This window comes from Coturnix japonica, chromosome 28 (genome assembly GCF_054131305.1).
Source record: "Coturnix japonica strain WE chromosome 28, WE-NBRP24, whole genome shotgun sequence".
NCBI lineage: Eukaryota > Metazoa > Chordata > Aves > Galliformes > Phasianidae > Coturnix > Coturnix japonica.
The window spans coordinates 6,492,598-6,520,566 of NC_140690.1; the positions used below are offsets into that span (position 1 = coordinate 6,492,598).

Consider the following 27,969-nt stretch of genomic DNA (forward strand, 5'->3'; position numbering starts at 1 on the left):
TGAATACAAACTCCACTTGTTTATTGATGAGCTGCAACCAGACTTGGAGCGCCAAGCTGGGCTGCTGCCACGAAGCCGCTGCCTTCTGACGCTCCTCCACTCAGTCTGTCCATTGCAGCTTCTCCGTCTTCATTGTAGAGGACTGAAAAGAAACAAAGCAAGAATCAAGAGGACACCGCTTCCCTCAGCATTCTACAAGCCCCTTCGTGTCTGACAGACAGGGACCCTGAGAACAAAAAGAGCACGTCTGTGCTCGCCAGGGACTCAGCTCTGCATGGGCAGCGGCAGCTCTCAGAGAAGCCTTCTTCATTTCCTCTCTCCTCTCTTTCTGTTGTCATCATCATCTGGCTGTAGAGCAAGGAAAGAGAAATTCATTTTGTCAACAGAAAAACTGCGGAAACATGGGTACCATGAAAACAGGCCAGGAAGCCTCTCAGGGAAGGGGGTTTCTAGTGGGACGTGGAGTTAATGGGAAAAGAGGGGGCCAGGCATTCTGGCATGGTCCTGGTTAAGGACATGGACTGGGTAGCCTTCAACTCTTTTCTCTGTCCAGAGAAGGAAAAGCAAAGCAAACCCTAAGCATACTCCATGCGCTTGATAAAGGAAGTGCCTCACCATGGCTGCTACGACAGCATCTTCTTACCTCTTGGCTTTGAGGCCCAGGACCGCTCAGTCGGCACTGGGGCAGGCCCAGGATGTGCTGCTGGAGCTGGCACACTGCCTCTGCTCTGATGTGGGCTCTAGGCCTTTGCCACACTGCGCTCCACCTTCGAGTGTTTCTTGGCAGGCCACAGCTCTGCTTTTTGCTCCTCTTCCTCCACTCCCTTGTGCTTTCTTGCAGCCACGGTCCTGCAGAAGGAGTGGTTGTCAACTGTGGAGGAAGGTCGTCCCCCTGTCCTGGGACCTGCTGTTCCAGGAAGCCCTCCAGCCTGGAGAGCAGCTTTCACGTAGATCTTGCCATTTGGCTCAGCACCTCTCCCTGTTAGAACCAAGAAAGGGGAAGCTGCAAGATTTAACGAGTCCAGCACTACCTTCAGGCTGCAAACTGGCACAGAATCACAGAATCAGATGGGTTGGAAGGGACATCCAGAGATCATTGTGACCAACCCCCCAGCTGGGCCATCTCATCTCCAGTGTTGACTGCAATGGATCTTAGGCTCTTGGGTGAACTGTGGGTTTGCATTTCCAGTCCTGGACAGGAAAGGTCACTGTCAACTCCTCCAACTGCAAGACCTCAAGCAACATGCAATGACAACAGTCCCAGGAAAGGACAGACAGCAAGCCTAACTAGAAAGACAGGACCCAGAACCCAGATGCCTGCTGTGTGTCTGTAGCTCTCTTCACAGCTGGGCCACACTCCACACCAGTGCCCTGCCTTCCTGCAAGGCCACGCTTCACTGCAAGCCTGTTTGCTTCAGCTTCTGGCAGAAAGGAAACAAGAAAGACGTGAAGAGCATCTCTTGGCAGGAAGATCTGAGCACAGCCAACCACAAACTTCTGCTCCTCAAGCGTACTTTCTGCCATTTGCCTTCCTGCTGCTACAGCGGAGTGCCATTTCTGCAGCCAGCACACATCTGCAGCGTCCTTCCTTCTCTCCTCCAGCACACACACCCCTTCATGCAGCCCTAGATAGAGGCAGCTACCCACATCTAAGCTCACAACAGCTTCTGACCTGGCGAGGCTTTACATTTCAACCCTTGGCAGCTGCGGCCACCTGGCTGTACTTCAGGGGCTCCACCTTCCTGTGGGATGAAAAATGCCACGGACAGAGTTGATGATATGGTTGCTGTTCCACAGCTGCTTCCCTAGAACTGCTTCTAAGGGACATCAATCAGAACGGCCCCACGTTTGGACGGGCTCCTCCGAGGGGGAGGTCTGCTTCTGAGAAGGGAGGTGGTGGCCCTGTTTGCACCATCCATAAAGGCATCAGAGCTTTAATCCCCCCTCCAACCTGGCAAGGACTCCCTGCGGGACTTGAGGTGGTGCAAAGCTATGAGGTTGCTGGCCAGGTGAAACACTGGCCACTGCTGAGTCACGATCCCATTTGCAGTCCTGATTTCTTTGGAGATGATGTCAAAGGAGCCGAAGGTGGGAATTCAGACTCCCTGCAAGTGAAAGAGAAATGAGGTGTGGAAGGGTTATGGGCTGGCTGGAGGAAGAGCTGGAGTTGATCCAGCGTAGGGACAGAGCTTAGGAGCCCTCTCCCACTGTTCAGAGTCACAAGCCAGGGCACAGGAAAGGCTTTGGGAAGGGGCTGCACAGTCATCTCCTTCTTCTCGCTCTCCCAAATGCAGCACAGCAGGCAGGGCAGAAACAGCCCCATGGGATCCAGAGGCTTCCAGAGACTTGGATGGGCCCTGAGATACAACACCACCAGCACAAGTGATCCTGCATTGACAGGAAGCCCGTGGGATGCCCAGAAGAGAAATGTGGGCTGAGTTTCCTGCTTTCTGTGCAAACACTGGAAGGCCAAAAACCGGCTGTCCGGCCTGGGGATTCCTATGCAGCCTGCCCGGGGCTCAGTGCCAGGCAACAAAATGGCTGCCTGACCTGCTGGGCCTGTGAGGCCAAAAGCCGGCCAGGCAGTCGGGGGGGACCTTGCCAGGCCTGAAGCTGGTCATGCGGTTAGGGGGGCCCTGCCAGGCTAAAAGCCAGCTGTCTGCTCTGGGGGGCACTGCCAGCTCCAATGCCTGCAGGCCGGGGAAGCCCTTCCAGGCCAAAAGCCTGCAGGCCGGGGTCCCTGCCAGGCATGGATTTAGGCCCCGGGGCTGGTGATGGCCTCTCAGGCTGTGGCTTGATGCCTTGGGGCTGGTGCCGGCCTGCCTGGCTGTGCTGGGAATGCAACCTTGGTTCTGCATCACAGTTTGAACAGGGCACTTAGTAGCATGTTTTAGAAATACACAAGGTTCCACCCATGCAGTGGTTATTCCTGTGCCTGTGTTCCAAAGCCCAGGCTCCATGAAGGTCAGCACTGTTTTAGTGTTGACCTTGATTGGAACAGAGTTGGATCATAGGAGGCAGTGTGATCCCACAGAGATGGCACTGAGCAGGAGGAGGAAGAAACCTGTTTGTGAATGGCCAGTTTGAGCCAAACACAGCATGTCGTGTTGTGTTGCAGAAGCACGGAATGGTTGATGTTGGAATGGAGATCTGGGCCCATCTGGTCCAGGCCCTGCTGCAACAGGGCCAGCAGAATTGGTGCCCAGGAACACATCCGATGGGTTTGGAGATCTCCCAGAGGAAACCCCACAGCCTCTCTGGGTCTCTGTGCCAGTGCTGCAGCACTTACACAGTGCAGGAGTGCTCCTGACGTTTGGTGGCAACCTCTGGTCATGGCACTTGGCTCCACTGGATGCTCCTCTCAGCCCCTTCTCTCAGGCTTTTGTCATAGAAGAGTTCTCTTTGGGTCCTGTGGGTTCCTGCCCCTGACAGACTGTGGGAACAGACCACCCCCGTGGCCCCACCCTGGCAATTTGTCACTTGCCAAGGACAGAGGGGACAAAGAGGCAGAGGTAGGGGCAGGTGATAAGGAGGGCAGAAACAGCCCCATCCCTGACCCCTTGTCTGTAGCGGCAAGTGCTGGCCGTGGTGTGTAGAGCCCCAGAGGGAACCTTAGAGGCCATAGCTTGTAGGCAAAGCAGAAGCGTATGGTGCATAGCTTACGGGGCAAAGCTGTGGGGGTTATGGGACAGAGCATCAAGGGCAGTGCTGGTTCTATCGGACACAGCCAAAAAAGGAGGGTTAGAGGCCTTAACAGCCCTGTAGAGCCTAAAGTCCTTGAAGCTTAAGGGTAGGCTTGGAGCCGAGGTACTAAAGGGCTGGACTGGAAGCACTGAGGTTTTGAGGGCCTGATGCACAGAGGGAGGCCAAAAAAGAGACCACGAGTCCATGAGCATTGACGGCACAAAGGAAGGCTTAGAGCTGTAATGGAGAACACACCTGGAGGCACAGATGCCTGCAAGCTGTCCTAGAGGCATAGGGGGAGGCCTAAAGGCTTAGAGGTTGCCCAGGATGCTTAGAGGCCTTAAGGTAAAACAGCCTGGAGGGAGGCCCAGAGCCTGGCCAAGAGGCCTTGCAGCTTAGTAGTCTTGAGGCCAAAGGGAGGCATGGAGGCCAAGCAAGAGAAAGCCTAGAAGAGCAGAGGCCAAGAGGAGCTGGGGGTTGTACTTGTACCTCGAGGTCTGGACACCTACAGCCCAAGAAGCCTGAAGGCCTTGAAGCTGGACTAGAGGTCTTGAGACAGAGAGGCCAAGAGAGCCACAGGGTGGCCCAGGGGCACTCAGGCACCAAAGAAGGTGCAGAGGTGTATGGACTTAGACACCTATGGGAGGGCTTAGAGGCATGGAGGTCCAGAGGAAGGCTGAGATGGCTAGAGGACTAGAGGCCTCTCTCCTGGCCTGCAGGCCACGTCTAGTGCTCTCTCTCATTGGCATTCATGGTCTCTCAGCCTCTTGAAAAGCTTCTTGTTCCATAGGTCTCCTTTAACCCCTTGGTTACTAGGCGTAGGCCCTCAGGGACACCACACAGGCCTGTAGGAATTAGGCCTCAAGGCCGCTGATGATCCACTCCTCTTTGATGGCTGACCAGAGGTGACGGCTGATGAGAGGTTTTGCCCAGGAGAAGGGGGCAGGGCGGCCTATCTGGGCCCAGTGCCCAGCAACAGCCTCCTGCTGCAGTTCCCTGCAGGACGCTGGTGACTGTCACAGGCTCTGCTGCAGAACACAGACATCAGGACGCTAAGTGCTGGCTTCAGTTTCACTCTTTATTTCTCTCTCCCTTTGAGCATCCTCTATGACCATAACTGACCGGTCCAGACTGCACAGCACTTCCCATTCACACACACAACTCCATCAGTAAGAAACAAAACAAGAGAGAAAGTACCAATCTGAACAGCCAGCAGGACCTGGCTAAGCTCTGCTGTGTGATCTACCCCTGGATCTGAGGGGTCACTGTCGGGAAGTGCCCGCTGTGACAGAAGCCAGCCACCAGGGACATCCCTACATCCAGCACATCAGCATCAATGGAGCCAAGGATGGGAGCTGGAGATCCTTCCGCAGAAGGCCACCTGATCCCAGAGCAGCCATTGCAATGTGCTCTGCAGCTCTGTCAAATACAGCCAGTGGAGGTCAACAGACACAACTTGAGCATGGGGCCGGGGGGTTGGGGAACACAAGCAGTGCCCTCCAGGCATGCAGCAGGGCTGCTGGCTGCTCATGGCAGTGCCTTGGGGTTTCCAAAGCAGAGTTTCCACACTTTTCCAGGGTTGGACGGGACTTTCAGTCCATTTCCCCATTGGGATTCTCTCCCTTGCAGGTGATGCTGATGAAGCCCCAGGAGCCCAAGGCGGCACGTGGCTCAAACTAGGAGCTGCAGGTGTTGGCAGCGTGAGCTACGACTTCTTCCTGCTTGGGGTGCAAGGCCAAGAAGGCGTGGAGGGCTGCAGGCCAGCCAGGAGATGTCACAGCACGGATGGAATCATCCGGAGCCTGTGTGCTGTCACAATGCGCTGCCATGACATTGCCGGGCCCTCCCCAAGGACAGCCGGCCACTGGTTCCAGGAGCATCATTTGTGAGCTGTGCAGCCCGCAGCCGCTCGCCGTGCCCTGTGCCTGAGAGCAGCCCCAGCAGCAGACCAGCTCAGCCTCATCGCGCTCATCCTCCAAGGCTCAGAGAGGTGAGGGAGAGCTCCTGCACACTTCAGGCTGCAGAGCCCAGCTTGGCTCTGCTGTGTGTGAGGGGCATGTAGCACGAGACTGGCAGGAATGGCAGTGAGCAGGAGAAATTGCTGCCGGCCCTTCCAGCTCAGGAACTCCCGTCAGTAACTGCTCTGCTCTTCCCTTTAGGTTTGGAGCACATGTCTAACAACATGGACGGAGCCTGGGTGGGGACCTGGAGACCCCATCGGCCACGTGGCCTCATCTCGGCCCAGTTCCCCAGCCCCGGGCCCAAATACTCCATCCCGGGGACAACAGGTACAGCGACCATCCCCAGGGCTTGAGGCACATTGGGGACATCACGGGGCAGAGCAGCTCCCCAGCCTTGCCCCGTTCTGGCAGAGCCTCCTGGCTCTCTGGCACAGCTGCAAGCCAGGCCTGGCCGAGGAAGGCCAATGCTGCTGGCGCTGCTCCTTGTGACCCAAGGGGCCAAAGGAGCTGGAAACATGCAGCTGCACAGGGGTGTGCTCTCTTCTGCTTTTCCTCCTAGGTTACGTGGGCCACAGCCCCACTAAAAACCGTGCCCCCGCTTACACCTTTAGAGGGACCAAACGGCCTGCGGCAGGGAGCTGCGGGCCAGGTCCCTGCTACTTTGTGGAGCCGGCCATCACCAGGAATGGCAAGCACGTGGTTCCAGGCGCCCACCTCCAAGGACGACCCACCACCAAGACCACCGTCACCCCCGGACCGAGTGAGTACCACTGCTGCAGTGTCCCCACGTGCTGCAGTGTCCCCGCGTGCTGCCTGTGTCCCCCAGCAATTGTGCAGCTCTTCAGAGGACTCTTTCTGGCTGCAGAAGGAGACCAGCCCTTCACAGCTTTCTTCCTCTTCTCCTCCGCCCCAGGTGACTACTGCACCGAAGCAGCCAACAAGCACGTCTTCAAGTGCCCACCGGTGCAGTCCATGGCCTTCCGGCGGGAGCCCCTCCGCACAGACCGCCCTCCAGGTACGTGACCCTGGCAAAGGCAGAGCCTTCAGCCTGAGCATCCTCCAGGGACGGGCTGCTGCTCAGAGGGGCAACACGTCCCTCCTGCTCCCACCAGCGGGCTGTGCAGGCTGCCCCTCGCTGCTGCTTCCATCTCCTCCATCCCCTCACGCACACACTCTCTGCTGCTCCTCCTGTAGGTCCTGGCACTTACACACTGCCCAGGCTGATGGGGCCCAACACAGCCTACACATCGGCCAGCCCCTGCTACTCCATCAGGGGAAGGAGCCAGCGCGGTCGCTTTGACGAGGACCTTGCCAAGGTGAGCTCTGCTGCTCCTGTCTTCCATGTTAGCGTCCAAAACCAGGCTCCTCTCCCTGTGCCACAGGGGCTTCCAGCCCTGCTGCAGCTTTGCTTAATGCAGCCTTCCAGGGAAAGAGAGAGCTTTGAATGTGACTCCAGCCTCGTGTGGCCATGACTCTCTTGCAGACTCCAGGTCCTGCGGCGCTCCCCAGTGTGGCCGTGGATGTGTACAAGAAAAGGGCGCCCGCATACACCATGGCAGCCCGACCAAAACATGGAGAGGGCAAAGCAGTGAAGCCCGGGCCGGCAGACTACAACGTAGGCCAGGTAAGGCAGCTGCTCAGCTCTTCCCCTCTGCTTCACAAGCACAGCCTTCACGCCTCTCCCCCCTCCCCTGAGGCTTCCCCACATCTCCCTTGCAGAGAGCGAGGGCAGCAAAGAAGGGCCCTTGCTGATCTGCCTTTCCTTTCTGCCCTTCCAGGTGATGCTGATCAAGCCCCAGGCGCCTGCCTCCACTTTTGGGATCCGGCATTCCCTCTACACAACCCCCCTCATCGTGGAATAAGACAGCACAGTCTGGAAGGCCGTTGGGGGGGAGAAGAGAGTAGCCAACATCCAGTCTCCTTCTGATCCCATTTCCCTTCATCCAGTTGGGCTTTTGCCCGTTATACTATTAGATGTTAGTGTTAGGAGTAAGTCATTAATAAATTAATTAAAAACCTTATGTAGGCCTTCTTGTTACTCCTTTTTCCTCACCGCTACACACAGGAATGCGCTGCGGCTCCCTGAAGCCTTTCTAACATCAGCGCATAGGAAAACGCTGATGCTTTATCAGTCATTTGCATTACTGAGGGATTCTGTGTGGTCACTGGGGATCTCTGGGATCCCTATGTGTCTCTATGGGGTCCTTATCGGTCTCTATCAGGTCCCTAGCGTGGCTCTGTGTGGTGATATGGGGTCCCAATGGGCCTCTTTGTGTTGATATGGGTTCTCTAAGGGTATCTTTGGGTTCCATAAGGGTCTCTATGGGGTGATATGGGAACCCTATGGGTCATTATGGGGTTCCTAAGGGGCAATATGGGGTCCCTGTGGAGTCAAACGGGGTTCTATGGGGCTCTATGGGGTCAAGGAAGGCCTTCATGGGTCCCTAAGGGGCTCTTTGGGGTAATATAGTGCTCTACGGAGCTCACTGGGGTCCCTGAGGGGCTCTCTGGAGTCCCTGTGGGTCTCTTTGGAGTGTGCTTGGGGCTCTATGGGATGATATGGGGTGATACGAGGTCCCTATGGGGCTCTTTGTGGTTTCTGAGGGGCTCTTTGGGGATTGTTGGCACCCTATGGGGGTCTGCAAAGTGAGTAAACGCTGATGCTTTATCAGTCATTTGCATTACTGAGGTCTGCCACGTGCTGAAGTAAGGAATGAAGGGAGCAAACAGCAAAGGGAGGCGGCCGTGGGCAATGCAGCCCTTCCAGCACCATCAGGTAGATGTGAGTGAGTTGCCTGGGGCTGAGCAACTTAAAAACCTGCTGGTGATCATCTGCCAGCTTACAGGATGGCCAGCAGCATTTCCTGTACTGTGACAGCTCCTGGCTTGGCCATAAAGACATTCCTGGAACAAAGGTTGAAGGGAAAATAATGAAACACGGAGGCAAAAAGAGAATAAAAAGCAAAGGATGGCTACAAAGATAGAGAAAGCAATGTTTGAGTTGGAAGAGATCTGGAAGATCACACGGTTCCAACCCCCCTGCAGTAGGCAGGGACACCTCCCTCTGCAGCAGGGTGCTCCAAGTCCCACCCAGCCCAGCTTTGTGCACATAAAGACAAGCCATGTCTGCCCCCTGAAACCTGTAACAGCCACTCAAGGGGACACACAGCACCTCTCATCATTTCATTACTCTGCAGACAAGGTTTAACAGCAGAGCACTGACCCGTAACCAGCAAAGTATCTTCCAGGTCTCCAGACCTCCCAGATTTAATGCTGTCTGTTATGTCCTTGATAGAAATGCCTCTGTACACATCCAAAACTAGGAGGAAGAGTCCACGGTAGAGAGTCAGAGAGATCCAAAGGGCCATTGGGCAAGAACAAGCTCCTCACATGCTGCAAGAACATTCTATCGTTCCTGCAGCACTGCCAGATATATCAGGACCGTCCCACTAAAATAATTCATTTCCATTGCTAACAGTCCTGCTAATTGGCCTACCACAGCTGTTACCATTTTCAAGACCTTCTACTTCATGCTGGCAGATGAATTTCTCAGCTCCTCTCCCCCCTGTCCCAATGGTGGTCACACTCCACGATCTCTGCTTTCCATGCTAGAGCAGCAGCAAATTGTACTTAGGTTTCTGAAGTCCCTTCCAGTCTCAGAAGGGAATGAAACAGACCGAAGGGAATGGATTCAATGGGGCTCTTTCTAAGACACCTGTTGACCCAGAAGGGCTTGCACTTACTCAGCACCCATGAAGCTCCTATAAAAGCATCACACACAAATAAGGAAGTGAAGAAAAACCCAGGACGCTGTGGAGGGGTCCTACCTCTGAGCAGGTGATGCCTGTTCCATGTACAGAGGACGGACATAAATTGTACCTCATCTATTCCCCACTTCCTCTCCCCTGCTTCGTACAGGCACTTACAGACATTATGGATGGCAAAGTAAGGCTCGTGGAGAAGCCTGGGTATACACAAGGTCTTTAATTCATTGGTGGTAGAGAACTGCTGGCCTGTACGTGTCCAGATCATGGATATTTTCCAACAAGCACCTTTCAGGCATGGCAACTCACAGCTGAAATGTCATTGCCCCTGCCAAGTAACTTGCCTGCCTAGAGACGTCTCACTAGAGACTCGCAAACAAGAGCAGAACCCATTTATTCCCATTTCACAGGTTGGCTTCTCTTCACCACACATCACATGCACAAGAACACATTGCTCTTGCAAGGAAGCACGTTCCTACACACCACAGCATCCTGCTGAGCAAGGGCATCATCCACATACATTCCCTCATCTCTGTTACCCTGCAAAGGTTCAAGGACACAAGACACCGCTCAGCCCAGCATCTACTGGAAGCAACCCTTGAGAATTCCCCACTCAGAAACAGCTGCTGGAGATGGCTATTGGAGTCCTTCAAAGGGAATACTAGCTCACAAACACAGTGACGCATCTCAAATGTGCTTTGGGCTTCCTTCGGAAATTAGCAGCAACCCACTTTACTGGGACATTGAGAAAAGAGCCCATGGCATTCATGCACACCCAGAGTCAGAATCCCCTCCCTGCAGAAGATGGGTTTGAGGAGCAGGCCATGAGACACATCGGGTGAGAAAAAGCCAGCCTGGAGCTCCTCACCGCTGAGCACAGAGCTGCACCCACAAGAAGATTCAACCCCTTCTCCCCTCGCCTTGGCTCACTTGGCCAGAACTTCAGCAATTACAAAAGGAAGATTTGCAAACCTTCACAGCCCTCCTCACTTTGTGCACATCAGACATGGCGGTGGGAGTCATCATCCCCACCGTCACCCTCTCAAAATTCCCACTCAGCAACGTCAAGTCACCAATCAAATCCTAGAAAGCCAAGAGAGGAGGAAGGAGGTGGCAGAAGGTGCAGCCTTCCAGGACAGACAGAACTGAGCTGTTCCCCACTTCTCTTTAGGCTCTAGCCCTCCTTGCATCAACAACTGCTCTGAACTGAACAAGAACAAAACAACCTTGGTCAAGGAAATTCTCCTCTGACCTTTCTCTCACGGAGATTGGGTCCTTTTTCACTTTTCACCCCAGTGACACAACCGCCTTCACACATCTCTGTAGACCTTTTAGGTGATCGGAACTTGCTGACGTTGGGAAGCATTTAGTTTGGTCAAGATGTCAATGATGATCTCTTCATCCGTGTCTGCAAGAAACAAATGGAAGCCAGTCAGGCTGCTTGCACAAGAATCAGAAGTGCCCTCTGGTCTTGTGCCGCCTCCAGTCCCCTGCACAGCCAGTTCTCAACAGCCCCAGGACTACATCCATGCACACAAAGCTGCCATGACACACTCCACCAGAGGAGCTGTATTTCAGGACATAGGAAAGGCAGTTGTCTTCCCACTTCCCAACTATTTTAGGGCAGCTGTGCAGCAGAGCAATGCAAGCAGCTGCGCTTCCCTGGAACGAACCACCAGAGCAGCCATTCCCAGTGCTGGGGAAAAAAACAAGAAATAAAGTTGACCCGTAGAGGGAGATCAACTTAGCAGAGCCCTTCATGGCCTTCCTGAGTGCTGTGCTTCTTGCTCAGCGCTGAAGCTCGAGATCCCCTTGATTGTTGCCTAAGGCCACAAGAAAAGGATTTAGCAAAGGCAGACTTGCGCCCATGCACACAGAGAGTTGAATTGAAACAAAACAAAGCACATAACAGATGTAGAATGTAGAAATCCATAGTTTACGTGGATAAAACCTCAGGATAACATCCATTTACTTACACGCTACTATTGTTAAATAATCCAAATCAAGTCTACTTTGCAAGGAAGTGTGCAACAAGCAGAACATCACGTTGAGTTCACATTCCTCAAGGTGCAAATCGCAGCTATTCCTGCCCAAAACCTTCTGTTTCTTCAATTGCAAATAACAGCTTTTCCTTCAGCTGCTCATAATTCTTATAGGGTGGGAGGTCCAAGCGACTGAAACTGAAAACAAAGAGAAACCTTCAGTATTGAACAACAGTTTAAACCACCAAAAAATCCATTAGGAACACAGGCATATAAACTGTCCTGTTCAGAGGGATAACTGCATTTGTGCAACTGGATTTGTCTAAAACAGCTGTATCTTGACGTGCATTTATCTGTGAAAGTGAGAGTTAAAGCACAACAAGCACCCGAGCAGCGATAACTTTCCAGAACTGGCAGCGTATTTAGTAACAAGTCTCACCTTATCTCTTCTGTATCTGAGAGTTAAAATCTGAGCATCTTCACAAAGCACCAGCATAACTGAGAAACTGAGCAGAAGCTACATTTTAACCAGCCAAGAGGGTGCGTGAATGTGGCTATTTATTTGCATTGCCAAGATCGGGTGTGGTGATAATGAAAGATCAATCCCAAAGTCTTTAGAAAAAAGTACTGTTTATTACTTCATGTTTTAGTGGTGTGCAAATCCATGGCATTTACAATGGAATCAGCTCCACAACAAAACTGCTTTTCAGAAGTTCAGCTATTACTCAGCAGAGCTTACTGCCATAACCCAGTGCTTTGCTTTCACACAGTCTCAGACACTTCCATATCACACCCACTTCCTAAAACCTCAAAGTAGATTGCCATCCGTAAGAACAGAACCACAGCAGAGTTTGATCCTTCGTACTTACCAGGTGGGACTTCCAGGTAACCAGTTTTCCTTTCCAACTTTCTCAATGCAAAATTTCTGGGGTCCGTTGCTCCCTGTACAAAAATCAAACAAGGAATTCTTAGGTCTAACTGCCCGTGTAGACCAGTAGGTAATAGATGACAACAGAGCGTGAAAGGCTTGAAGAGAAAACAAGACTATAACTACTTGCAGAGCACAGAGACATCTGTCTCTCACTACATCCCTCTGAAGAAATCCACGTAGTGAAATGCATAAATATGAAGCGGTTTTCAAAGAAATTCAACCACTGAATGACATCGTTGGTTTGGTACTGGAAGGAATCTCTGGAGTTTACCTAGTCCTGCCACTCTGATCAAGCAGGGATACCCAGAGCAGGCTGCCCTGCCTGTTAAAGCAAGGCTCCGGGATGGAGGCTTCAATGAAACGCCACGTGCTCCTGACTGCCCGCACTGTTCAAAGCTCCCTCCCTCTCCCTCCGCCCTATTGTTACAGTGTGCTTTAAATAATAGGAGCAGTAGTCATGCTAAGGCTCGTAGTTAGGCCTAGTCTGTGTTTCTCACGTATCTAGGAATGCAAGTTGTGTTTCTTATGAACCCGAGCATGGATCTAAGTAATAAATCTTGCTTAGGAACAAAGCACAGTGTATGTAAAAATCAGGTTTAGATTTATGGTGTGATGGTAGAGCGGTAAAGCGTTTTAGAGAAAATGAATAGTAAACAGAAAGGGGACCTCCGCACCGAGGCCCGACCCCGTTGGCAGCACAGAGCCCGCTCCTCCCGGCCCCGCTCACCGGCCCCGCTCATGGCCGCCATGGCCCGGAACTGCTCAGGCCGGGCTGGGGCCTGTTGGGGGGGAGCTGAGGTGAAGTGGGCGGGCGCAGCCGTGAGGGAGCAGAAGCCGCGATGGCGGCGGTGGTGGGAGGAGCGCGGCGCTGCCGGGCGCTGCAAGGCCGCTAGAGGGGAAACAAATCCCTTCCGGGGGGGGCAGCAGCCTTCAGGAGGGGCCGGCACTGCGGCCTTTCCCTGTCACAGCAGCCTGCGCCCATCCTGCCGCCCCTCCCCTCCTCTTCCCGGCTTCTGCCCTCCCGGCCCGGCTCGCCCTTTCCTGTCCCCCCCCATGAGGGGAAATCGCTGCTGGGTGACCCGGCCAGAGCCGGGCAGAAGACAAAGGGAGGCTCGTCCTGTTCCAGGAGGGGCCGTGGGGAGCGCTGAGCTGCGTGTGGGGCACGGCACGGTAAGGGGTGGGGATGGGGGGTAACGGGGGCCTATGGGGTGTATAGGGGGTGAGGTGTGGGGCGGGGGGCGGGTAATGGGGTCCTATGGGGTGAATAGGGGGTGAGACGTGGGGCTGGGGGGGCAACGAGGTCCTATGGGGCGAATAGGGGGCAAGGTGTAGGGCTGGGGTGGGTAATGGGGTCCTATGGGGTGAATAGGGGGCGAGACATGGGGCTGGAGGGGGTAACGTGGTCCTATGCGTTGAATAGGGGCAAGGTGTGGGGCTGGGGGGGGGCAACGTGATCCTATGGGGTGAATAGGGGGCGAGGTGTGGGGCGGGGGGAGGTAATGGGGTCCTATGGGGTGAATAGGGGTCGAGGTGTGGAGCTGAGGGGTGTAATATGGTCCTGTGGGGTGAATAGGGGGCGAGGTGTGCGGCTGGGAGTGGTAATATGGTCATATGGGGTTCAATAGGGGGCAAGGTGTGGGGCTGGGTGGGGTAATGGTGTCCTATGGGGTGAATAGGGGGCGAGGTGTTGGGTGGGGTGGGGGGAGTAATGGGGTCCTATGGGGTGAATAGGGGGCAAGACGTGGGGCTGGGGTGGTAACGTGGTCCTATGGGGTGAATAGGGGGCAGGGTGTGGGGCGGGGGGGGGGTAATGGGGTCCTATGAGTTGAATAGGGGGCGAGGTGTGGAGCTGGGGGTGGTAATATGGTCCTATGGGGTGAATAGGGGGTGAGATGTGGGTCTGCGGGGGATAACGTGGTCCTATGGGGTGAATAGGGGGCAAGGTGTGGAGCTGGGAGTGGTAATATGGTCCTATGGGGTGAATAGGGGGCAAGGTGTGGGGCGGGGGGAGGTAATGGTGTCCTGTGGGTTGAATAGGGGGCAAGGTGTGGAGCTGGGGGGTGTAATATGGTCCTATGGGGTGAATAGGGGGCGAGGTGTGGGGCTGGGTGGGGTAATGGGGTCCTATGGGGTGAATAGGGGGCGAGACGTGGAGCTGGAGGGGGTAACGTGGTCCTATGCGTTGAATAGGGGCAAGGTGTGGGGCTGGGGGGGGGCAACGTGGTCCTATGGGGTGAATAGGGGGCGAGGTGTGGGGCGGGGGGAGGTAATGGGGTTCTATGGGGTGAATAGGGGTCGAGGTGTGGAGCTGGGGTGTGTAATATGGTCCTATGGGGTGAATAGAGGGTGAGATGTGGGGCTGGGTGGGGTAATGAGGTCCTATGGGTTGAACAGGGGACGAGGTGTGGAGCTGGGGGGTGTAATATGGTCCTATGGGGGTTGGAACTACATGATCCTTGAGGTCCCTTCCAACCCGGGTAATTCTGTGATTCTGTGAATAGGGGGCGAGGTGTGGGGCGGGGGGGAGTAATGGGGTCCTATGCGGTGAATAGGGGGTGAGGTGTGGGGCTGGGGGTGGTAATATGGTCCTATGGGGTGAATACGGTCTAGGTGTGGGGCTGGGGGGGGGCAACGTGGTCCTATGGGGTGAATAGGGGGCAAGGTGTGGGGCTAGGTGGGGTAATGGGGTCCTATGGGGTGAATATGGTGCGAGGTGTGGGGCGGGGGTGGGGTAATGTGGTCCTATGGGTTGAATAGGGGTCGAGGTGTGGAGCTGGGGGCTGTAATATGGTCCTATGGGGTGAATAGGGGGCGAGGTGTGGGGCTGGGGGGGGCAACGTGGTCCTATGGGGTGAATAGGGGGCAAGGTGTGGGGCTAGGTGGGGTAATGGGGTCCTATGGGGTGAATATGGTGCGAGGTGTGGGGCGGGGGTGGGGTAATGTGGTCCTATGGGTTGAATAGGGGTCGAGGTGTGGAGCTGAGGGGTGTAATATGGTCCTGTGGGGTGAATAGGGGGCGAGGTGTGCGGCTGGGAGTGGTAATATGGTCATATGGGGTTCAATAGGGGGCAAGGTGTGGGGCTGGGTGGGGTAATGGGGTCCTATGGGGTGAATAGGGGGCGAGGTGTTGGGTGGGGTGGGGGAGTAATGGGGTCCTATGGGGTGAATAGGGGGCGAGACGTGGGGCTGGGGTGGTAACGTGGTCCTATGGGGTGAATAGGGGGCAGGGTGTGGGGCGGGGGGGGGTAATGGGGTCCTATGAGTTGAATAGGGGGCGAGGTGTGGAGCTGGGGGTGGTAATATGGTCCTATGGGGTGAATAGGGGGTGAGATGTGGGTCTGCGGGGGATAACGTGGTCCTATGGGGTGAATAGGGGGCAAGGTGTGGAGCTGGGAGTGGTAATATGGTCCTATGGGGTGAATAGGGGGCAAGGTGTGGGGCGGGGGGAGGTAATGGTGTCCTGTGGGTTGAATAGGGGGCAAGGTGTGGAGCTGGGGGGTGTAATATGGTCCTATGGGGTGAATAGGGGGCGAGGTGTGGGGCTGGGTGGGGTAATGGGGTTATAAGGGGTGAATAGGGGGTGGAACGTGGGGCTGGGGGGGTAACGTGATCCTATGGGGTGAATAGGGGACAAGGTGTGGGGCATGGAGAGGTAATGGGGTCCTGTGGGTTGAACAGGGGGCGAGGTGTGGGGCTGGGTGGGGTAATGGGGTCCTATGGGGTGAATAGAGGGTGAGGTTAGGGGCTGGGTGGGGTAATGGGGTCCTGTGGGGTGAATAGGGGGCGAGACGTGGAGCTGGGGGGGTAGTGTGGTCCCTATGGGGTGGGTGATGAAGGTGATGTGACCCTATGGGGTAGTTTGGGATGGTAATGTGACCCTATGGGGGTAGGTTGAGAAGGTCTCGTGACCATGTGGGGTAGATTGGGATGGTCACTTGACCCTTTGGAGGTAGGTTGGGGTGGTCATGTGACCCCATAGGGGTAGGTTGGGGAGGTCACATGACCCTGTGGGGTAGGTTGAGAAGGTCATGTGACCCTATTGGGGTAGATTGGGTAGGTCATGTGAGTGTATGGGGTGAGCTATGAAGGTCATGTGACCATATGGGGGGTGGGGGTGGGGTAGGTTGGGGTGGTCACGTGACCCTGTGGGGTAGGTTGGGGTTGTCACGTGACCCTGTGTGGTGCATTGTGGCCCTGTGTCTGAGCTGTGGGTGCCACGTGATCCCACCCGGTGCCCCCATGTCCCCCATCTCCCCCTGCTGCAGCCGCCATGTTTGCGGAGGAGCGCAAGGAAGGCAGCCCCCGCTTTGCCAAGCTGCACTTCCCGGTGGGGCTGTGGGTCAACAACCTCCGCAAGCTCCTGGCCCAGATCCGGCACCGCTGGCCCAGCGCCGCCTCGGTGCTGCTCCAACTGCGCCAACACGGCAAGGCCCAAGCGGGCCAGCACAAGCGCCTCTCCAGCCTCTTCCACCGCAACTACGGCGCCCCAATCAGAAACGTCACTGCTGCCCCACATGGGAACGCTGCTGCTGCTGCCCCACATGGTGCTGGACAGCACTGGGTGAGTGCGGGGAAATGGGGCACCATAGAGCCTGTCAGCAACACATAGAGACCCAGAGACCATAGAGCCCCGTCAGTACCCCATCATCACCCCATAGACCATAGGTGCCCATCAGCACCCCATGGAGCCCCATAACCCATAGAGCCCCATCATTGCCCCATGGAGCCCCACAGACGGTAGGTTCCCATCATCACCCCACAGAGCCCCCCCATGGACACTCATGTTGTGCCTCCCCACAGAGCCCCACAACCACCCCACAGAGCCCCATCATCACCTCATATAGCCCCATAACCCCATGGCACCCCATAACCTCCCCATTGACCCCCATGTTGTCCCTCCCCCCAGAGCCCGATCATCACCCCCCAGGCCCCCATAACCCCCATATTATCCCTCCCTGCAGACCCCTGCTGGCGCCTCGAGCTCAGCCAGGTGCTGGGTGAGCAAGAAGAAGCTGTGCTCACCAGCAGAGGCCTCTGCACCAGTACATGCACCAGGGTGTATGTGCATCACTCATTACAGAATCACAGAATTATCAAGGTTGGAAAAGACCTAGAAGATCATCTAGTCCAACCATTCCCAATACTTCCCGGCTAAATCATATTCATCAACACAACATCCAGACGTTTCTTGAACACTCCCATGGTCAGTGACTCCACCACCTCCCTGGGCAGTGCATTCCAATGCCTAACTACCCTTTCTAAGAAGTAATACTTCCTAATGTTCAGCCTGAATCTCGCCTGGAGCAGCATAAAACCATTCCCTCTAGTTCTATAATCGATTACATGAGAGAATAGGCCAACCCCCAGCTCACTACAACCTCCCTTCAGGAAGTTATAGAGAGCAGTAATGTCTCCCCTGAGCCTCCTCTTCTCTAGGCTGAAGCATCCCCCAAATGCAGCACAGCAGGCAGGGCAGAAACAGCCCCATGGGATCCGGAGGCTTCCAGAGACTTGGATGGGCCCTGAGATACGACACCACCAGCACAAGTGATCCTGCATTGTCAGGAAGCCCGTGGGATGCCCAGAAGAGAAATGTGGGCTGAGTTTCCTGCTTTCTGTGCAAACACTGGAAGGCCAAAAACCGGCTGTCCGGCCTGGGGATTCCTATGCAGCCTGCCCGGGGCTCAGTGCCAGGCAACAAAATGGCTGCCTGACCTGCTGGGCCTGTGAGGCCAAAAGCCGGCCAGGCAGTCGGGGGGGACCTTGCCAGGCCTGAAGCTGGTCATGTGGTTAGGGGGGCCCTGCCAGGCTAAAAGCCAGCTGTCTGCTCTGGGGGGCACTGCCAGCTCCAATGCCTGCAGGCCGGGGAAGCCCTTCCAGGCCAAAAGCCTGCAGGCCGGGGTCCCTGCCAGGCATGGATTTAGGCCCCGGGGCTGGTGATGGCCTCTCAGGCTGTGGCTTGATGCCTTGGGGCTGGTGCCGGCCTGCCTGGCTGTGCTGGGAATGCAACCTTGGTTCTGCATCACAGTTTGAACAGGGCAGTTAGGAGCATGTTTTAGAAATACACAAGGTTACACCCATGCAGTGCTTATTCCTGTGCCTGTGTTCCAAAGCCCAGGCTCCATGAAGGTCAGCACTGTTTTGGTGTTGACCTTGATTGGAACAGAGTTGGATCATAGGAGGCAGTGTGATCCCACAGAGATGGCACTGAGCAGGAGGAGGAAGAAAACTGTTTGTGAATGGCCAGTTTGAGCCAAACACAGCATGTCGTGTTGTGTTGCAGAAGCACGGAATGGCTGATGTTGGAATGGAGATCTGGGCCCATCTGGTCCAGGCCCTGCTGCAACAGGGCCAGCAGAATTGGTGCCCAGGAACACATCCGATGGGTTTGGAGATCTCCCAGAGGAAACCCCACAGCCTCTCTGGGTCTCTGTGCCAGTGCTGCAGCACTTACACAGTGCAGGAGTGCTCCTGATGTTTGGTGGCAACCTCTGGTCATGGCACTTGGCTCCACTGGATGCTCCTCTCAGCCCCTTCTCTCAGGCTTTTGTCATAGAAGAGTTCTCTTTGGGTCCTGTGGGTTCCTGCCCCTGACAGACTGTGGGAACAGACCACCCCCGTGGCCCCACCCTGGCAATTTGTCACTTGCCAAGGACAGAGGGGACAAAGAGGCAGAGGTAGGGGCAGGTGATAAGGAGGGCAGAAACAGCCCCATCCTTGTCCCCTTGTCTGTAGCGGGAAGTGCTGGCCGTGGTGTGTAGAGCCCCAGAGGGAATCTTAGAGGCCATAGCTTGTAGGCAAAGCAGAAGCGTATGGTGCATAGCTTACGGGGCAAAGCTGTGGGGGTTATGGGACAGAGCATCAAGGGCAGTGGTGGTTCTAACGGACACAGCCAAAAAAGGAGGCTTAGAGGCCTTAAGGTAAAACAGCCTGGAGGGAGGCCCAGAGCCTGGCCAAGAGGCCTTGCAGCTTAGTAGTCTTGAGGCCAAAGGGAGGCATGGAGGCCAAGCAAGAGAAAGCCTAGAAGAGCAGAGGCCAAGAGGAGCTGGGGGTTGTACTTGTACCTCGAGGTCTGGACACCTACAGCCCAAGAAGCCTAAAGGCCTTGAAGCTGGACTAGAGGTCTTGAGACAGAGAGGCCAAGAGAGCCACAGGGTGGCCCAGGGGCACTCAGGCACCAAAGAAGGTGCAGAGGTGTATGGACTTAGACAACTATGGGAGGGCTTAGAGACATGGAGGTCCAGAGGAAGGCTGAGATGGCTAGAGGACTAGAGGCCTCTCTCCTGGCCTGCAGGCCAGGTCTAGTGCTCTCTCTCATTGGCATTCACGGTCTCTCAGCCCCTTGAAAAGCTTCTTGTTCCATAGGTCTCCTTTAACCCCTTGGTTACTAGGCGTAGGCCCTCAGGGCCACCACACAGGCCTGTAGGAATTAGGCCTCAAGGCCGCTGATGATCCACTCCTCTTTGATGGCTGACCAGAGGTGACGGCTGATGAGAGGTTTTGCCCAGGAGAAGGGAGCAGGGCAGCCTATCTGGGCCCAGTGCCCAGCAACAGCCTCCTGCTGCAGTTCCCTGCAGGACGCTGGTGACTGTCACAGGCTCTGCTGCAGAACACAGACATCAGGACGCTAAGTGCTGGCTTCAGTTTAACTCTTTATTTCCTCTCTCCCTTTGAGCATCCTCTATGACCATAACTGACCGGTCCTGACTGCACAGCACTTCCCATTCACACACACAACTCCATCAGTAAGAAACAAAACAAGAGAGAAAGTACCAATCTGAACAGCCAGCAGGACCTGGCTAAGCTCTGCTGTGTGATCTACCCCTGGATCTGAGGGGTCACTGTCGGGAAGTGCCCGCTGTGACAGAAGCCAGCCACCAGGGACATCCCTACATCCAGCACATCAGCATCAATGGAGCCAAGGATGGGAGCTGGAGATGCTTCCGCAGAAGGCCACCTGATCCCAGAGCAGCCATTGCAATGTGCTCTGCAGCTCTGTCAAATACAGCCAGTGGAGGTCAACAGACACAACTTGAGCATGGGGCCGGGGAGTTGGGGAACACAAACAGTGCCCTCCAGGCATGCAGCAGGGCTGCTGGCTGCTCATGGCAGTGCAATGGGGTTTCCAAAGCACAGTTTCCACACTTTTACATGGTTGGACGGGACTTTCAGTCCATTTCCCCATTGGGATTCTCTCCCTTGCAGGTGATGCTGATGAAGCCCCAGGAGCCCCGGGCGGCACGTGGCTCAGACCAAGAGCTGCAGGTGTCGGCAGCGTGAGCTACGACTTCTTCCTGCTTGGGGTGCAAGGCCAAGAAGGCGTGGAGGGCTGCAGGCCAGCCAGGAGATGTCACAGCACGGATGGAATCATCCAGAGCCTGTGTGCTGTCACAATGCGCTGCCATGACATCGCCGGGCCCTCCCCAAGGACAGCCGGCCACTGGTTCCAGGAGCATCATTTGTGAGCTGTGCAGCCCGCAGCCGCTCGCCGTGCCCTGTGCCTGAGAGCAGCCCCAGCAGCAGACCAGCTCAGTCTCATCGCGCTCGTCCTCCAAGGCTCAGAGAGGTGAGGGAGAGCTCCTGCACACTTCAGGCTGCAGAGCCCAGCTTGGCTCTGCTGTGTGTGAGGGGCATGTAGCACGAGACTGGCAGGACTGGCAGTGAGCAGGAGAAATTGCTGCCGGCCCTTCCAGCTCAGGAACTCCCGTCAGTAACTGCTCTGCTCTTGCCTTTAGGTTTGGAGACACATGTCTAACAGCATGGACGGAGCCTGGGTGGGGACCTGGAGACCCCATCGGCCACGTGGCCTCATCTCGGCCCAGTTCCCCAGCCCTGGGCCCAAATACTCCATCCCAGGGACAACAGGTACAGCGACCATCCCCAGGGCTTGAGGCACATTGGGGACATCACGGGGCAGAGCAGCTCCCCAGCCTTGCCCCGTTCTGGCAGAGCCTCCTGGCTCTCTGGCACAGCTGCAAGCCAGGCCTGGCTGAGGAAGGCCAATGCTGCTGGCGCTGCTCCTTGTGACCCAAGGGGCCAAAGGAGCTGGAAACATGCAGCTGCACAGGGGTGTGCTCTCTTCTGCTTTTCCTCCTAGGTTACGTGGGCCACAGCCCCACTAAAAACCGTGCCCCCGCTTACACCTTTAGAGGGACCAAACGGCCTGCAGCAGGGAGCTGCGGGCCAGGTCCCTGCTACTTTGTGGAGCCGGCCATCACCAGGAATGGCAAGCACGTGGTTCCAGGCGCCCACCTCCAAGGACGACCCACCACCAAGACCACCGTCACCCCCGGACCGAGTGAGTACCACTGCTGCAGTGTCCCCACGTGCTGCAGTGTCCCCGCGTGCTGCCTGTGTCCCCCAGCAATTGTGCAGCTCTTCAGAGGACTCTTTCTGGCTGCAGAAGGAGACCAGCCCTTCACAGCTTTCTTCCTCTTCTCCTCCGCCCCAGGTGACTACCGCACCGAAGCAGCCAACAAGCACGTCTTCAAGTGCCCACCGGTGCAGTCCATGGCCTTCCGGCGGGAGCCCCTCCGCACAGACCGCCCTCCAGGTACGTGACCCTGGCAAAGGCAGAGCCTTCAGCCTGAGCATCCTCCAGGGACGGGCTGCTGCTCAGAGGGGCAACACGTCCCTCCTGCTCCCACCAGCGGGCTGTGCAGGCTGCCCCTCGCTGCTGCTTCCATCTCCTCCATCCCCTCACGCACACACTCTCTGCTGCTCCTCCTGCAGGTCCTGGCACTTACACACTGCCCAGGCTGATGGGGCCCAACACAGCCTACACATCGGCCAGCCCCTGCTACTCCATCAGGGGAAGGAGCCAGCGCGGTCGCTTTGACGAGGACCTTGCCAAGGTGAGCTCTGCTGCTCCTCTCTTCCATGTTAGCGGCCAAAACCAGGCTCCTCTCCCTGTGCCACAGGGGCTTCCAGCCCTGCTGCAGCTTTGCTTAATGCAGCCTTCCAGGGAAAGAGAGAGCCTTGAATGTGACCCCAGCCCCGTGTGGCCATGACTCTCTTGCAGACTCCAGGTCCTGCAGCGCTCCCCAGAGTGGCCGTGGATGTGTACAAGAAAAGGGCGCCCGCATACACCATGGCAGCCCGACCAAAACATGGAGAGGGCAAAGCAGTGAAGCCCGGGCCGGCAGACTACAACGTAGGCCAAGTAAGGCAGCTGCTCAGCTCTTCCCCTCTGCTTCACAAGCACAGCCTTCACGCCTCTCCCCCCTCCCCTGAGGCTACCCCACATCTCCCTTGCAGGGAGCGAGGGCAGCAAAGAAGGGCCCTTGCTGATCTGCCTTTCCTTTCTGCCCTTCCAGGTGACGCTGATCAAGCCCCAGGCGCCTGCCTCCACTTTTGGGATCCGGCATTCCCTCTACACAACCCCCCTCATTGTGGAATAAGACAGCACAGTCTGGAAGGTTGTGGGGAGGGAAAAGGGAGAGTAACCAACATCTGGCTGTCTTCTGTTTCCATTTCCCTTCATCCAGTTGGGCTTTGGCCCGTTATACTATTAGATGTTAGTGTTAGGATAAGTCATTAATAAATTAATTAAAAACCTTATGTAGACCTTCTTGTTACTCCTTTTTCCTCACCGCTACACACAGGAATGCGCTGCCGCTCCCTGAAGCCTTTCTAACATCAGCGCATAGGAAAACGCTGGTGCTTTATCAGTCATTTGCATTACTGGGGGGTTCTGTGTGGTCACTGTGGATCTCTGGGATCCCTATGCGTCTCTATGGGGTCCTTATCGGTCTCTATCAGGTCCCTAGCGTGGCTCTGTGTGGTGATATGGGGCCCCTTTGGGTTGATATGGGTTCTCTAAGGGTATCTTTGGGTTCCATAAGGGTCTCTATGGGGTGATATGGGAACCCTATGTGTCATTATAAGGTTTTTAACGGGCAATATGGGGTCCCTGTGGGGTCACTGGGGATCTATGGGGCTCTATGGGGTCACAAGAGGTCTTCATGGGTCCCTAAGGGGCTCTTTGGGGTAATATAGTGCTCTACGGAGCTCACTGGTGTCCCTGAGGGGCTCTCTGGAGTCCCTGTGGGCCTCTTTGGAGTCTGCTTGGGGCTCTATGGGATGATACGGGGTGATAAGAGGTCCCTATGGGGCTCTTTGCGGTTTCTGAGGGGCATTCCTTGAACAAAGGTTGAAGGGAAAATAATGAAACACGGAGGCAAAAAGAGAATAAAAAGCAAAGGATGGCTACAAAGATAGAGAAAGCAATGTTTGGGTTGGAAGAGATCTGGAAGATCACACGGTTCCAACCCCCCTGCAGTAGGCAGGGACACCTCCCTCTGCAGCAGGGTGCTCCAAGTCCCACCCAGCCCAGCTTTGTGCACATAAAGACAAACCATGTCTGCCCCCTGAAACCTGTAACAGCTACTCAAGGGGACACACAGCACCTCTCATCATTTCATTACTCTGCAGACAAGGTTTAACAGCAGAGCACTGACCCGTAACCAGCAAAGCATCTTCCAGGTCTCCAGACCTCCCAGATTTAATGCTGTCTGTTATGTCCTTGATAGAAATGGCCCTGTACACATCAAAAACTAGGAGGAAGAGTCCACGGTAGAGAGTCAGAGAGATCCAAAGGGCCATTGGGCAAGAACAAGCTCCTCACATGCTGCAAGAACATTCTATCATTCCTGCAGCACTGCCAGATATATCAGGACCGTCCCACTAAAATAATTCATTTCCATTGCTAACAGTCCTGCTAATTGGCCTACCACAGCTGTTACCATTTTCAAGACCTTCTACTTCATGCTGGCAGGTGAATTTCTCAGCTCCTCTCCCCCCTGTCCCAATGGTGGTCACACTCCACGATCTCTGCTTTCCATGCTAGAGCAGCAGCAAATTGTACTTAGGTTTCTGAAGTCCCTTCCAGTCTCAGAAGGGAATGAAACAGACCGAAGGGAATGGATTCAATGGGGCTCTCGCTAAGACACCTGCTGACCCAGAAGAGCTTGCACTTACTCAGCACCTATAAAGCTCCTATAAAAGCATCACACACAAATAAGGAAGGGAAGAAAAACCCAGGACGCTGTGGAGGGGTCCAGCCTCTGAGCAGGTGATGCCTGTTCCATGTACAGAGGATGGACATAAATTGTACCTCATCTATTCCCCACTTCCTCTCCCCCGCTTCGTACAGGCACTTATAGACATTATGGATGGCAAAGTAAGGCTTGTGGAGAAGCCTGGGTATACACAAGATCTTTAATTCATTGGTGGTAGAGAACTGCTGGCCTGTACGTGTCCAGATCATGGATATTTTCCAACAAGCACCATCCAGGCATGGCAACTCACAGCTGAAATGTCATTGCCCCTGCCAAGTAACTTGCCTGCCTAGAGACGTCTCATTAGAGACTCGCAAACAAGAGCAGAACCCATTTATTCCCATTTCACAGGTTGGCTTCTCTTCACCACACATCACATGCACAAGAACACATTGCTCTTGCAAGGAAGCACGTTCCTACACACCACAGCATCCTGCTGAGCAAGGGCATCATCCACATACATTCCCTCATCTCTGTTACCCTGCAAAGGTTCAAGGACAGAAGACACAGCTCAGCACAGCATCTCCTGGAAGCAACCCTTGAGAATTCCCCACTCAGAAACAGCTGCTGGAGATGGCTATTGGAGTCCTTCAAAGGGAATACTAGCTCACAAACACAGTGACGCATCTCAAATGTGCTTTGGGCTTCCTTCGGAAATTAGCAGCAACCCACTTTACTGGGACATTGAGAAAAGAGCCCATGGCATTCATGCACACCCAGAGTCAGAATCCCCTCCCTGCACAAGATGGGTTTGAGGAGCAGGCCATGAGACACATCGGGTGAGAAAAAGCCAGCCTGGAGCTCCTCACCGCTGAGCACAGAGCTGCACCCACAAGAAGATTCAACCCCTTCTCCCCTCGCCTTGGCTCACTTGGCCAGAACTTCAGCAATTACAAAAGGAAGATTTGCAAACCTTCACAGCCCTCCTCACTTTGTGCACATCAGACATGGCGGTGGGAGTCATCATCCCCACCGTCACCCTCTCAAAATTCCCACTCAGCAGCGTCAAGTCACCAATCAAATCCTAGAAAGCCAAGAGAGGAGGAAGGAGGTGGCAGAAGGTGCAGCCTTCCAGGACAGACAGAACTGAGCTGTTCCCCACTTCTCTTTAGGCTCTAGCCCTCCTTGCATCAACAACTGCTCTGAACTGAACAAGAACAAAACAACCTTGGTCAAGGAAATTCTCCTCTGACCTTTCTCTCACGGAGATTGGGTCCTTTTTCACTTTTCACCCCAGTGACACAACCGCCTTCACACATCTCTGTAGACCTTTTAGGTGATCGGAACTTGCTGACGTTGGGAAGCATTTAGTTTGGTCAAGATGTCAATGATGATCTCTTCATCCGTGCCTGCAAGAAACAAATGGAAGCCAGTCAGGCTGCTTGCACAAGAATCAGAAGTGCCCTCTGGTCTTGTGCCGCCTCCAGTCCCCTGCACAGCCAGTTCTCAACAGCCCCAGGACTACATCCATGCACACAAAGCTGCCAGGACACACTCCACCAGAGGAGCTGTATTTCAGGACATAGGAAAGGCAGTTGTCTTCCCACTTCCCAACTATTTTTAGGGCAGCTGTGCAGCAGAGCAATGCAAGCAGCTGCGCTTCCCTGGAACGAACCACCAGAGCAGCCATTCCCAGTGCTGGGGAAAAAAACAAGAAATAAAGTTGACCCGTAGAGGGAGATCAACTTAGCAGAGCCCTTCATGGCCTTCCTGAGTGCTGTGCTTCTTGCTCAGCGCTGAAGCTCGAGATCCCCTTGATTGTTGCCTAAGGCCACAAGAAAAGGATTTAGCAAAGGCAGACTTGCGCCCATGCACACAGAGAGTTGAATTGAAACAAAACAAAGCACATAATAGACGTGAACACGGAGATAGTAAAACTCCACCCACACAAGTGATGTTGTATCAGACTTCTGTCTCACGCTTCAGTCTATTCTAAGGGGACTTCCCAGGCACATCAGAAAGAAGCCACAGGGGCACAACTATATCGAGTACATAACTCCATGCAGCTGTCCACAGAGTCTGCAGTGAAACAAAAGCTGGACCACCTTGCATCTGTGTTCAGTCCCACCAGGCCTTCTTCCTAGCAGATCTCCGTGTCAGCCATAAAGCAGTGTGCTCCCATCACAGCCCTAGCTCCTTCTCTTGGAGCAGGTAAGGACCATTACTCAGCACCATTCCTTTTGCTCTACTCGGCACTGGTGAGGCTGCACCTGGAGAACAGTGTCCGGGTCTGGGCTCCCAGTACAAGAGACAGCTGGACACACTAAAAAGAGTCCAATGGAGGGCTACCATGATGGTGAAGGGACGGAACACCTCTTCTGTGACAACAGCCTGAGAGAAGTGACTGCTCAGCCTGGACAAGGGGAGCTCAAGAGGATTCCACCCATGGCCATCAATCCCTGCAGGGAGGAACGTTGCGGCAGCATTGCAGCTACTAATGAACTTCCCAGTACATCAGTAGCAAAATATGCTACTAAAAAGGAAAGACAAAACTATTGTAAAAAATCTCTTAGTCGTTAAGGACACATTCTAAGTAATGAAAGGAAAAACAAAGCAGAGCCCAAAGCTGTATTAAATCTCTACTCGGGTCAGAATTCTCCTGAATTCTGCCTGACAAGTGCCACTTCCTGCCCCACAAGTTCAACCTCCTGCCCCACAATTGCCACCTCCCGCCCAACAAGTGCCACCTCCCGCACCACAAGTGCCACCTCCTGCCCCACAAGTGCCCACTCCTACCCACATGTGCCACCTCCTGCCCCACAAGTGCAACTTCCCGCCCCACAAGTACGACCTACTGCCCTACAAGTTCCACCTCCCACCCCACAATTTTCACCACCTGCCCCACAAGTGCCACGTCCTGCACCACAAGTGCCACCTCCTGCCCTACAACTTCCACCTCCTACCCCACAGCTTCCACCTCCTGCCCCATAGGTGCCACCTCCTGCCACAGAATTGCCACCTCCCGACCCACAAGTACCACCTCCTGCCCCACAATTGCCAGCTTTTGCCTCACAATTTCCACCTCCAGTCCCACAAGTGCCACCTCCCGCCCCACAACTTCCACCTCCTTCCCTACAACTTCCACCTCCCTCCCCACAAGTGCCAGCTCCTGCCTCACAAGTTCCACATCCCACCCAACAAGGTCATTGAGGGGAAATGGGTGACTTCGGGGGGCTATGGAGGCCTCCAATGGCCAATGGAGTGAGATGGGGTCAATGGGTGGCAATGAGGGGCAATGGGGGGTACTGGGTGAAATAGGGGGCAATGGGGGCAATGGGGGGCAATGGGGACAATGAGGGGCAATGAGGTGCAATGGGGGGCAATAACGGGCTGTAAGGGGGGCAATGGGAGGGAATGGGGGGCAATGGTGGGTAATGGGGGGCAATAAGGTGTAATAGAAAGCACCAGGGGGGCTGCAAAGGCCAACATGTATGAATGGGGGTCAATGCGGGGCTGTAATGTCCAATGGGGGGGCAATAGGGCAATGGGGAGCTGGCAGAGGGTCATTGAGGGGCAATGGGGGGGCAATGAGATACAATGGAGGGCATGGGGGGCTGGTAGGGGGGTAATGGGGGGTAATGAGGGGGT

General features: G+C 55.1%; 2 protein-coding genes and 1 long non-coding RNA gene across 19 annotated transcripts; 1 reads left to right on the forward strand and 2 right to left on the reverse strand.

The window, feature by feature from the left end:
* LOC146756205 (uncharacterized) lies at positions 1–13,161 on the reverse strand. 15 transcript variants are annotated; one of them, XR_014937635.1, is made up of 7 exons: positions 12,989–13,094; positions 12,261–12,333; positions 11,386–11,589; positions 10,662–11,232; positions 1,673–8,549; positions 644–979; positions 1–348 (listed from the first exon to the last, which is right to left on the reverse strand). It is a non-coding gene; the product is annotated as an uncharacterized LOC146756205 (long non-coding RNA). The 15 variants fall into 15 exon arrangements; XR_014937633.1 differs by having other exon boundaries at positions 1,673–9,949; XR_014937644.1 differs by lacking the exon at positions 1,673–8,549 and having other exon boundaries at positions 10,662–10,817; positions 13,050–13,161.
* On the forward strand, positions 13,061–22,882 carry LOC107321528 (ciliary microtubule associated protein 1A-like). 3 transcript variants are annotated; one of them, XM_085524946.1, is made up of 8 exons: positions 13,353–13,492; positions 16,588–16,883; positions 20,528–21,187; positions 21,420–21,620; positions 21,774–21,875; positions 22,055–22,176; positions 22,344–22,484; positions 22,639–22,882. In XM_085524946.1, the coding sequence occupies exons 3-8, from the start codon at positions 21,070–21,072 to the stop codon at positions 22,720–22,722; spliced, it is 768 nt and encodes a 255-aa protein (XP_085381072.1). In that variant the 5' UTR covers positions 13,353–13,492; positions 16,588–16,883; positions 20,528–21,069; the 3' UTR covers positions 22,723–22,882. The 3 variants fall into 3 exon arrangements, 2 of the variants coding, with proteins under 2 accessions (XP_085381071.1, XP_085381072.1); XR_014937629.1 differs by lacking the exons at positions 21,774–21,875; positions 22,055–22,176; positions 22,344–22,484; positions 22,639–22,882 and having other exon boundaries at positions 13,061–13,492; positions 20,528–20,888; positions 21,058–21,509; XM_085524945.1 differs by lacking the exons at positions 20,528–21,187; positions 21,420–21,620; positions 21,774–21,875; ... (1 more) ...; positions 22,344–22,484; positions 22,639–22,882 and adding an exon at positions 17,284–19,766 and having other exon boundaries at positions 13,061–13,492.
* Positions 22,883–23,707: 825 nt separating this feature from the next.
* On the reverse strand, positions 23,708–25,688 carry LOC146756206 (annexin A4-like). Its single transcript, XM_085524828.1, has 6 exons — positions 25,575–25,688; positions 25,313–25,405; positions 24,843–24,862; positions 24,438–24,522; positions 24,067–24,166; positions 23,708–23,877 (listed from the first exon to the last, which is right to left on the reverse strand). The coding sequence occupies exons 1-6, from the start codon at positions 25,686–25,688 to the stop codon at positions 23,708–23,710; spliced, it is 582 nt and encodes a 193-aa protein (XP_085380954.1).
* Positions 25,689–27,969: the final 2,281 nt, after the last annotated feature.

What these genes read in the sequence shown, in the direction of transcription:
- LOC107321528 (XM_085524945.1), top strand. Translation starts at nt 13,061, where the DNA reads ATGGCCGCCATGGCCCGGAACTGCTCAGGCCGGGCTGGGGCCTGTTGG. An exon ending in TGCGTGTGGGGCACGGCACG is followed by an intron (nt 13,493 to 16,587) that starts GTAAGGGGTGGG and finishes CCCCTGCTGCAG; the next exon opens with CCGCCATGTTTGCGGAGGAG. An exon ending in ATGGTGCTGGACAGCACTGG is followed by an intron (nt 16,884 to 17,283) that starts GTGAGTGCGGGG and finishes CCCTCCCTGCAG; the next exon opens with ACCCCTGCTGGCGCCTCGAG.
- LOC146756206 (XM_085524828.1), bottom strand. Translation starts at nt 25,688, where the DNA reads ATGCTTCCCAACGTCAGCAAGTTCCGATCACCTAAAAGGTCTACAGAG. An exon ending in GGTAACAGAGATGAGGGAAT is followed by an intron (nt 24,523 to 24,842) that starts GTATGTGGATGA and finishes GTGTATACCCAG; the next exon opens with GCTTCTCCACAAGCCTTACT. An exon ending in GGAAGTGGGGAATAGATGAG is followed by an intron (nt 24,167 to 24,437) that starts GTACAATTTATG and finishes CTGCTGCTCTAG; the next exon opens with CATGGAAAGCAGAGATCGTG.